Raw genomic sequence first — 10517 nt, forward strand, 5'->3', positions numbered from 1 at the left:
CGTCCGCCGCAGCGGATGTACGTCTTCGGACGCCGCAGAGGCATTGTCGGACGCCGCAGAGGCATTGTCGGACGCCCGCAACCAGCACCGACCTGCCCGCTCGCCTTTTACAACGGAGTTGTCCACCCTGGAGCCGTTTGTACCCAGATACACTCTGCCCCCTGTCAATGACCTTCATGGCGGACACCACGCCCGACAGGTGTTTGGTCAAATGCCATTGAGCTTATTTTCAAATGATATGTCATTTTTTAGAGTACGGAGGATGGTGAGTTACTCCCTCCGTTCCTTTTTACTCCGCGTATAACTTTTGGTCAAAGTCAAACTACATAAAGTTTGACCAAATTTATATTAAAAAGTATGAACATCTACAATATTTAAACTATATGATATGAAAATACATTTCATGGTGCATCTGAAAATGTTGATTTCATATTGTGAATATTAATAGCTTTTAATATAAAGTTAGTCAAACTATGCAAAGCTTGACTTTGACCAAACCTTATATGCAGACTAAAAAGAAACGAAGGGAGTACTTGACAATGGAGGATGAGTTGTTGTGTGATTCGTGGCTGGTCGTATCCACGGATTTCGTAGGCAGGAGCAGAGCGGATCCCTTCTGGGAGCAAGTGCATGAAAAGTTTCACGCACGAAAGCACATTGCGCCCTACGACATGTATATCACTCAACCACGCAATGTGAAGTCGTTGTCGTATCGCTGGCACGCTACCCACATCAGCGTCACCAAGTTTTGCGACATGGTTTGTCAGCTTGAGGCAAGGTGGCCATTGCATGCGACAGAGGACGAGATCGTAAGTTTTACTTCCTCTTGCTCAACTTGTTGATTGATTCATTCACCCAACATTGGTCTACACGTTATATGTAGCCCGCACGGGCTGTCATGATGTATCACAGGACAGAGGGACGGATAGTTACGTACACACACTGTTGGATGAAGCTGAAGGGGCAATATTTGTGGGATAACATGATCCGTTGATGAAAAACTTGTTGGATTTAATCTAATCGAATTTGAGACATTGTTGTACTAGACTTATTTGCATGTTACGTGTGGATGATTTGCGCTATTTTCTATCCAAATTTCGATGAATATCGGCCGGTTTTCATGAGTTTCGTTCGGTTAGTTAAAACACGGAATGTGGCGTCCTCCCGCATCCAGCCAGCTGATTAGAATCGTTTTCTGCAAATAAGAAATATGGCCTCCTCACAGAACCATGGGCTTCATTCCGGTTCGGGCTGAGACGTCTCCAATCCGACACGCCCTTAATCACGTCTGTATCCGCCAACTTAAACGCATTCGTGGTAGAGCATCACACTCACACAGCGCTGAAGACAAGCTCCCCATACTGACAGCCAGCAGTGCCCAGATTAATAAGCTCTATAAATGAAATTAGCCCTCATTTATGCAACTCCCCGTCACTTGCTCTATCCCGAGTTAGTGACACAAGAATATTTCCCTGTGCAGTCTTGTGCTAGCTGCCGTGTCTACCAGGAATGGCCGACGGCGTCCTTCCGGCAGCGCTGACAGTGGCGTTCCTGCTGCTCCTTGGAACAATCGGCGCCGCGCACGGTCAGCTCCAGATGGGGTTCTACTCCGACTCCTGCCCCGGCGCCGAGGACATGGTCACCGCCGCCGTCCAGGAGGCCGCCGCCTCGGACGCCACCATCCTCCCCGCCCTCGTCCGCCTCCAGTTCCACGACTGCTTCGTCAGAGTGAGCACAGATAGCTGGGCTGAATGGCCGATGCAGTTAGCCGTGTCGATGTCAGGGTAGCAGCTGCAGAGCCTGCAGTGAGTGATTCAAGTGCGTGACTGCTGCAGGGATGCGACGCGTCGGTGCTGATCACGAGCGCGGGCAACGCCGCGGAGGTGAACAACAACAAGCACCAGGGCCTCCGAGGCCTGGATGTGGTTGACCGCGCCAAGGCGGAGCTCGAGGAGCAGTGCCCCGGCGTCGTCTCCTGCGCCGACATCATCGCTCTCGCCGCACGCGACGCCATAGCCATGGTACGTCATGTTGACACGAGGTGTTCGACTCGTACCGCATGCACGCTGTGTTTGTCTGTAGTATTGTCGGGAACTCGTGATGCGCGGTGCCACTGACGATCGAGATGCTGCTTGTCTTTGTCTGACGCGCGCCATGGCAGACGAACGGGCCGTCGTTCGAGGTGCCGACGGGGCGGCGCGACGGGCTGTCGTCGAACGTACGCGACGCCGACGTGCTGCCGGACGTGAGTGACTCCATCCAGGTGCTCCGCTCCAAGTTCGCCGCCAGCGGCCTCAACGACCGCGACCTCGTTCTCCTCACAGGTACGTACCCCCACTTACTAGTACTCCGCGACATGCACGTCATACGCTGACACGCGACGGCGTCCTCCTCCGCGACATGCATATGCAGCGGCGCACACGATCGGCACCACGGCGTGCTTCTTCGTCAAGGATCGGCTCTACAGCTACCCACTGCCGGGCAGCCGCACGGGGTCGGACCCGTCGATCCCGGCGGCGTTCCTGTCGGAGCTCAAGGCCCGGTGCGCGCCCGGCGACTTCAACACGCGCGTGCCGCTGGACCGGGGCAGCCAGGGAACATTCGACGACTCCATCCTCCGCAACATCCGTGCGGGCCTCGTCCCCATCGCCTCCGACGCGGCGCTCGAGGCCAGCAACGCCACCGGCGCGCTCGTCGGCGCCTACCTCGGCGCGGGGTCCTCCAGCTTCGCGCAGGACTTTGTGGGCGCCATGATCAAGATGGGCACCATCGGCGCCATCACCGGCGACGCCGGCGAGATCAGGGACGTGTGCTCGGCGTTCAACACGAACTGATCGACGCGTCATTGCTATAAATCATACGAATGGTCGCATTCAAATTAGCACTGTAAATCTCTTGCGGAAACATGAATTCATTCCTCTTTATATATACTCTAATATTGATAATCGAGAATGGTGGTGGGATTAAGATTGCATTTTCATTGGATAAACGGACGAGTTGTTAACAAGTAACAACGTGTTTGATTTCTAGTGGCAAGAACATGCAGCAATTAATGTGCAATGCAAAGGAAACAAAATTCGCAGAAAAGATGAGAATGGGAGTACTCTGGATTAAGTAGTAACGTGTTGGTTTGAGCTGTCTATAGTCGGTGCCGATTTAATGTTCTCAAGGAAAATATGGCGCCCATGCATGCATGTGATTGCACTGTGTACTCCAACTGTGTCATAATCAGTATCAAGAGATCTACTACTGTGTTACTCGCATCGCACAGTACTACAAAGTACAAACTTATCACAGGAACAGTGGTAAGAGTACCAGATGGCGGTGAGTGAGTGTATTGTTACTATTGACGTACTCTTACCTCCGGCGGTGAGTACCAAATAGTATCTGCCTTCATCAGTTAATCTGCCTCCAGCTAAAAATACCGACTAGATCCATCCAAAAACTTCATGAAATTATAGTTATTTTTTTGCAAAATAATTGTTGTATTACTCAAAACATAGGAATTACAATCACATATGATAATGTTCAAGACATCCTACGGATCAGAACCTAGCAGTTCGGCATCGAGATCTGCCAAAATTTGCATGGTGTATATATAGCTTATTATCCAAAGATTTGAATTCCACATTCTAATCTAAATCCCATACACTATGCATGTTCTTGTAAAATCAAAAGTCACTGAAATCTTTCTCCATGTAGACCATTGCAATCGCTAGCCACCGGATAGCATCCATTGACGGATGTTTCTCTTCGTTGAAGACCACATCATCGAGATCCTCCTTGCGGAGCCCTAGCCTCTTCATCATAGGTCGCCTTCTGCACACCCAGCCGAACCAGATGCATCCGAAGTCATGACGTAACAAAACCCTAGTGCCTGATCCAGCTGTCGAGGGACCCCACAACTAATCGCCAAGGTCTGGCAGTGTCACAGAGGACGCCCCTTGATCAGCCCGAGCAAGAACTACCGTCGGGGAAGATCAGACGGGAGGAGGTTGCTCGACGACAACTATGGCAGCGCGAGGAGATAAGCCCTAGCAAGAGGGAACGACAGGTGATTGCCGAGCTATAAATTTGTAGTATTATTTGATAGAGATAGCAAAGGGCCATCATATGAGAATCTAATAAAGGGTGATGTTGATTGAACCAAACATAAAAGGAAAATCCAGCTGCACACGCAATGGATGGGAGGAGTTGTGTATCTAGCGAGTAAGCATTTTCTGCAGGCCATCCTTTACATAGTACAAACAAAATAATTGTGTTTAACTTTCACCAAAGTTAAGGATTTAAATAGGGCAATTTTAGGCACGGTACTCACAACTTTTAGGTGGCCGTAATTCATCAAAAATTAACAAAAACGTACAAAGAAGTGATGGACAATATAATGAGCGCATGCAACTACTGGTACCTGCATTGGCCGTGAGGAGCAAAAATTGAGTAACACTTGAGGCTCTGGAAACCATTTTTAAGTTGTGTTTGTACTTCTTTACATTTTATTACTGCCGCACGAGCAGGATTTGCGGCCGCAGTGTACTCGTGCACGTCACGTGGGCGTGTGGCACGTCCATCCAGTGGTGCACGCACACCGATGAGCGGGTGCATGCATGCGTTGCCGCCGGACGCTCGCTGACGGCGCTAGAGGCTGCGCGCTCACGGTCACGGGGCTCGGCATTTGCAGACAACGCGACACGGCGGGCGTCACGGGCGGGAGGGATCAACTGGCGATAGAACGGCTACCAAGTTCAAAACTTCGAGGGCGTGTTTGGTTGTATGCAGCGGTTTTGTCTGCATTATATGTGTTTTTTTTTATAGATTTGCTTGAGATAAAACAGCTCAAAAATTAGTATCTGCACATAATCTGGTTGCTCGCATCTAGGCTGGCTGCATGGGAAACTAATATTGACCCATAATTTGGTTGGCCGCGTTGCAGTAGATGCACAAATTATACGTTGTTTGGTTACAAACTGCATAAGGTGTTGGTCATAATTTCTCACTAGTGATGACCTTACTATCCACAATCTAGACGTTCTAACTAGAAAACAAATCGTGGGTTGATCATAACTACTAATAAATGGCAGTAAAATTATTAAGAGCCATATGGCTGAATAGAGAAAAGTTTATCGATGCTAACTAGGTGGAAGTCCATCTTCTTCTTCTTCTTCTTCTTCTTCTTTTGTTGCTGATGTTGTTTCTTTTTCTTCGGCTTCTTCTCCTCGTCTGCTTCTTCTTCTCTTCTGCTCCTGCTCTTACTTTTCTTTATTTTCAAATCCTTGTTTGGCCTTTGTATCCCACATTTCTTGTGCCCATTCCATCCTTTTGTTCTTTCAGGCTTCGTTCTCAAATGCCTCCACACCATGGCCAGAGGTGACAACATCGTCAGGCTTTACATCTTCCTCCTCCGGCACCTATTCATCACAACCCCATTGCAGGATCCAATTGTGCAGAATGCAACAAGCAAGGACAAGCTTAACCTGGGTGGAGAAAGTGCGGAATGGCTTCTGAACCAGGATCTTAAACCTGTTTTTCAGAGCTTCAAATGCCCTCTCAACAGTAACTCTAAGGCTGGAGGGTCTGAGATTAAACAACTCCTATGTAGTCCTAGGATAGTTCCTACCAGCGAACTCGTTCAGATGGTAACTGATTTTCCTCAAGGGTGGGAGAACACCTGACCGACATGCATAGCCAGCATCTCCTTGGTAGAACTTGTCATCGGGGATGTTGATGCCATTAGGATGACTCATATTTTCATTGAGAATATTAGCATCATGTGCTCATCCTTCCCAGCCAGCTAACATGTGAATTTCAGATTGAAGTCAATAGCAGCAAGCACACGCTGGCTTGTGTAGTGCTTTCTACCATTGTATGCAGATAGTGACCACGACACTCTGGCACTGACATTAGTACCATCTATTGCACCAATGCAATCATGAAATGGCATTACAAGATGGTGTTATGGTCATAGCAGAACAATAAAAGCATATCAAGGCATGAACTACATACTGTTAGTGCTCACCTTGAAGTATGGATATCATCTTGAGCTAGCGCTGAGCTAGTGCGAATCTTGCTAGGAGTCCAGCCGGTTGGTGACCTGATCATCTCTCCTCTAAGTTTCCCAACAATATACATCACTTGTTTGAAGTACTTGGAAATCGTCTCCATTGATCTCCTTAACATGTTGTGCATAACCCCTAACCTTTGGTTATGACCAACAACATGGAGGAACATGGCTACTTGCTCTTCCACACTGGTGTGGATGGTATCTTGTAGCAGCCCCTGCTCCTGAAGGTCCGCCCAAGATTGGCGAAAGGTGCCCTGTGTCATCGCAGTTGTAAATGTAGTTCAGATTCGCCATCCTCTCCTGATCCCGGATTAACATTATACCATAACGGATGACAAGTTTATCACCACGACGAACAACTCCCTTGTGGATCAACATCCATGCATGAATCACAATTATCGGTACTACATCCTGAACTGCCACCTTCATCCGTGCGTCCATAACCTAGTTGAAAGGATCGATATAGTTGACTAGAGGGGGGTGAATAGGCAACTAACAATTTTTAGCTTTTCTTGACCAAATTAAACTTTGCATCAAATTAGGTTGTCTAGATATGCAACTAGGTGAGCAACCTATATGATGCAACAACAACGAGCACATAAGCAAGCAAGGGATAGAACACAATATAAGCTTGCACAAGTAAAGGTGAGAGATAACCAAAAGTGGAACCGATGGAGACGAGGATGTGTTACCGAAGTTCCTTCCCTTTGAGGGGAAGTACGTCTCTGTTGGAGCGGTGTGGAGGCAACAATGCTCCCCAAGAAGCCACTAGGGCCACCGTATTCTCCTCACGCCCTCACACAATGCAAGGTGTCATGATTCCACAATTGGTGCCCTTGGAGGCGGCGACCGAACCTTTACAAACAAGGTTGGGGTAATCTCCACAACTTAATTGGAGGCTCCAAACGACACCACGAAGCTTCACCACAATGGACTATGGCTCCGCGGTGACCTCAACCGTCTAGGGTGCTCAAACACCCAAGAGTACCAAGATCCGCAAGGGATTAGTGGGGGGAATCAAAATTCTCTTGGTGGAAGTGTAGATCAAGGACTTTTCAACCAATCCCTAGAGAATCAATAAGTTTGATTGGCTAGGGAGAGAGATGGGGCGAAAATGGAGCTTAGGGGTGGAAGCGGTAGTCAACTCAGAGAAGAAGACTCCCCTTATATAGTGATAGGACAAATCCAACTGTTACCCACTTATCCAGCCCGCGACATGCGGTACTACCGCAAGGGCCTACGGTACTACCGCGAGGCACTATAGTACTACCGCTTGCACGGTAGGAGCCAGACCAGCCCTATTGCATTGAAGCAAAGAGTGGTAGAACCGCCGGAGTGGTACTACCGCTCGCCCGTGTGGTACTACCGCAAGGCAGGGTTTGCCTGGGCTAGGAAGGCACGGATGAATAAAAATACATCCGTGGCTACTTCCACTGAGTTTCAATCTATGCAAAAATCCGACACGATACTACCGCATACAGAGAGCGGTACTACCGTGTAGGGCACGGATGTAAAAAAATTACATCTGCCCCTACTTCCGCTCGTGCTACTGTGCTAGGCACGGGGCCACGGTACTACCGCGCCCTGGCAGCAGTACTACCGCAAGGGCCTGTGGTACTACCGCATCCCCGGCTGGTACTACCATGGACCTCTTCGGTACTACTACTCCCTTGAGCAGTACTATCGCATGCCACATCACAACAACACTAGGAGTCCTTCATTTTGCAGAGACACGGATAAATGGTGGTCGCCCCAAAGAGGCAAAGGAAAGGTGGTGCAAAGTAATGGACGTGTATGTGATGATTCCACCCAAACCTTTCCAAAGCGGACCCCCTCTTAATAGTACGGCTTTCCTACGACTCAAATCCACCGAAAAGAAACATAGAGAAAACTCCGTCTTCACTAGACTCCGAGGGGCAATGAATCGTCTTGTGCCTAAACATGAGATATCTGAAATGCTCAATGCACACGATTAGTCCGCAAAAGCATTATCATCAATCACCAAAACCACATGGGGTAAAATATGCCCTTACAATCTCCCCCTTTTTGGTGGATTGATGACAATACAAGATTTGCACATAAGAGTACACAAATGAATATAAGCAAACCCAACATCTACAAAATATAGACAGGCTCCCCCTAGATGTGTGTACTCTATATAAGTGCTTTGCACTGCACGACACACATACTAGGATCAACACTCCCTATATTTTATAGACGAGGCATGCCTTGCAACAATATAACTAACACTAAGCAAGGAGGCAAGGCAATGATAATGAGCATAAAGTAAAGGGCACAAGATAGCATAGGCTCACGAACTACTAAGCATGAAAGACAATAAGATAAGCTAGAGCACATATGTCTTACACCATATGATAGGGTATCAGGTCTCACGAGCACAAACCAAACCAAAGAAACACAAACGAAGGTCCAATGAAACGAAAACAAAGAGACACGAACGTAAACCCTACGCTCTCCCCCTTTGGCATCGAGACACCAAAAAGGCAGAGAGGACACCTACGACACATGTGGTAGCATCCTCTGCAGAGATCACTCAACACGCTCCTCATCGGACTCGGCAGCTGGGATGGTCTCCTCCTCTGACTCGGTCCACTGATAGCCCTGCTTGGCTATCCATTCAGCCTCTGGAGTGATGTTCACCTCTGACCCGCTCTCCACATTCTCGCCGAAAGTCCTCAAGATCCTCTTGTCGCGCTGGTGACTCTCCTTGGAAGCAACATGGGTCATGTACTGCCCCTTGGCTTGCATACAGAACAAGGTCTTCATTTTTTCCTTCAGCTTCTTAGCCCAAGAGGGCTCAGTAGATGGAGGAGCATACCCAGCAGAACTGTCCTCAGCCTCCTCCTCCTCCTCCTCAACCTCGTCCTCATCCACATTCATCCTAGCAGCCTCATCCTCAGCCCTGGTAGTGGTATTGGCCCACTTGTTCTTCTAACGCAGCTTGATAGGCTCGTGGCAAATCTAGTTTGGAGCAGAAAAGTCTTCCTCCGGAAACATCTTGTCCCAAGTCTTCGAGATCAGAAGGTGTAGGTATGGACGATAGATGGGAACTTTGCGATTGTAGACCGCAAACCTGAGCTCATTCCACATGATATGAGAGATGTCCAGAGGCTGGGTAGCATGCTGACGCGCCTCCTCACACAGAAGCATCATATCCACAAGATAAGCATGCACCTTATCTTTGTCACCGACGCGTGGAAAGAGAGTGTTGCATAAGATTCGGTGCATGACATCGAGGAAGGGGTTGAGCACCCAAGACTGAGTGACATTGGGTAGCTTCTTCTCCACAAGAAATGGCATAAGCTTGCCCATGAGGGCGGGCGCCAACGGGCAGATCAGGCCCCTCATCACGGACATTCAGCAGCGTCATGAATTCCTTCCAGGTAGCAGATAGCTTCTTCCCATTGGTCATCCAAGACATAGTCCACTCCCCATCTGTGTGGAAGTGGACGGAGGCAAAGAACTGCGCCACGAGCTCTGGGTCAAAGTCCATATGGAACATGATGAAGTCTTCAATGCCAAACTGCTCCACCAAGTCTAGTGCCTCGGCAAAGTAGTTCTGGTCCTTCCTCATATGATTCATGTCAATACACTACATTGGAACATAGAGGTTGTGCTTGGACTTGATCACATCGATGTAAATGAGATTCTGTTGCTTGGTCTAGAACAACTCATTCCCTCTGACATTCTGATGACCCACAAGTGTAGGGGATCTATCGTAGTCCTTTCGATAAGTAAGAGTGTCGAACCCAACAAGGAGCAGAAGGAAATGATAAGCGGTTTTCAGTAAGGTTTTCTGCAAGCACTGAAATTGTAGGTGATAGATAGTTTTGTGATAAGATAAATAGTAACGAGCAACAAGTAAACAAAGTAAATAAAGTGCAGCAAGGTGGCCCAATCCTTTACGTAGCAAAGGATAAGACTGGACAATTTCTAATAATGAGAATGGAGCTCCCGAGGACACATTGGGAATTATCGTCAAGCTAGTTTTCATCACGCTCATATGATTCGCGTTTGGTACTTTGATAATTTGATATGTGGGTGAACCGGTGCTTGGGTACTGACCTTACTTGGACAAGCATCCCACTTATGATTAACCCCTATTGCAAGCATCCGCAACTACAACAAAAGTATTAAGGTAAATGAGGGAGTCCTGGACTAGGGGGTGTTCGGATAGCCGAACTATCATCATCGGCCGGACTCCAAGACTATGAAGATACAAGATTGAAGACTTCGTCCCGTGTCCGGATGGGACTTTCCTTGGTGTGGAAGGCAAGCTTGGCAATACGGATATGTAGATCTCCTACCATTGTAACCGACTCTGTGTAACCCTAGCCCTCTCCGGTGTCTATATAAACCGGATGGCTTTAGTCCATAGGATGAACAACAATCATACCATAGGCTAGCTTCTAGGGTTTAGCCTCCTTGATCTCGTGGT

The 10517-nt window shown here is 48.3% G+C and overlaps 1 protein-coding gene across 1 annotated transcript; it reads left to right on the forward strand.

Moving 5' to 3' along the window:
- Positions 1-1301: 1301 nt before the first annotated feature.
- On the forward strand, positions 1302-3097 carry LOC119364783 (peroxidase 43-like). Its single transcript, XM_037630314.1, has 4 exons — positions 1302-1728; positions 1836-2021; positions 2162-2324; positions 2413-3097. Exons 1-4 carry the CDS (start codon positions 1510-1512, stop codon positions 2832-2834), a joined length of 990 nt encoding a protein of 329 aa, XP_037486211.1. The 5' UTR covers positions 1302-1509; the 3' UTR covers positions 2835-3097.
- The last annotated feature ends 7420 nt before the right edge of the window (positions 3098-10517 follow it).

The sequence above is a fragment of the Triticum dicoccoides genome, chromosome 2B (genome assembly GCF_002162155.2).
Source record: "Triticum dicoccoides isolate Atlit2015 ecotype Zavitan chromosome 2B, WEW_v2.0, whole genome shotgun sequence".
Classification (NCBI taxonomy): Eukaryota; Viridiplantae; Streptophyta; class Magnoliopsida; order Poales; family Poaceae; genus Triticum; species Triticum dicoccoides.

Coding starts and splice junctions, on each gene's coding strand:
- LOC119364783 (XM_037630314.1), top strand. CDS start 1,510: ATGGCCGACGGCGTCCTTCCGGCAGCGCTGACAGTGGCGTTCCTGCTG. Junction 1,729..1,835: donor TCCACGACTGCTTCGTCAGA/GTGAGCACAGAT, acceptor TGACTGCTGCAG/GGATGCGACGCGTCGGTGCT. Junction 2,325..2,412: donor CGACCTCGTTCTCCTCACAG/GTACGTACCCCC, acceptor ATGCATATGCAG/CGGCGCACACGATCGGCACC.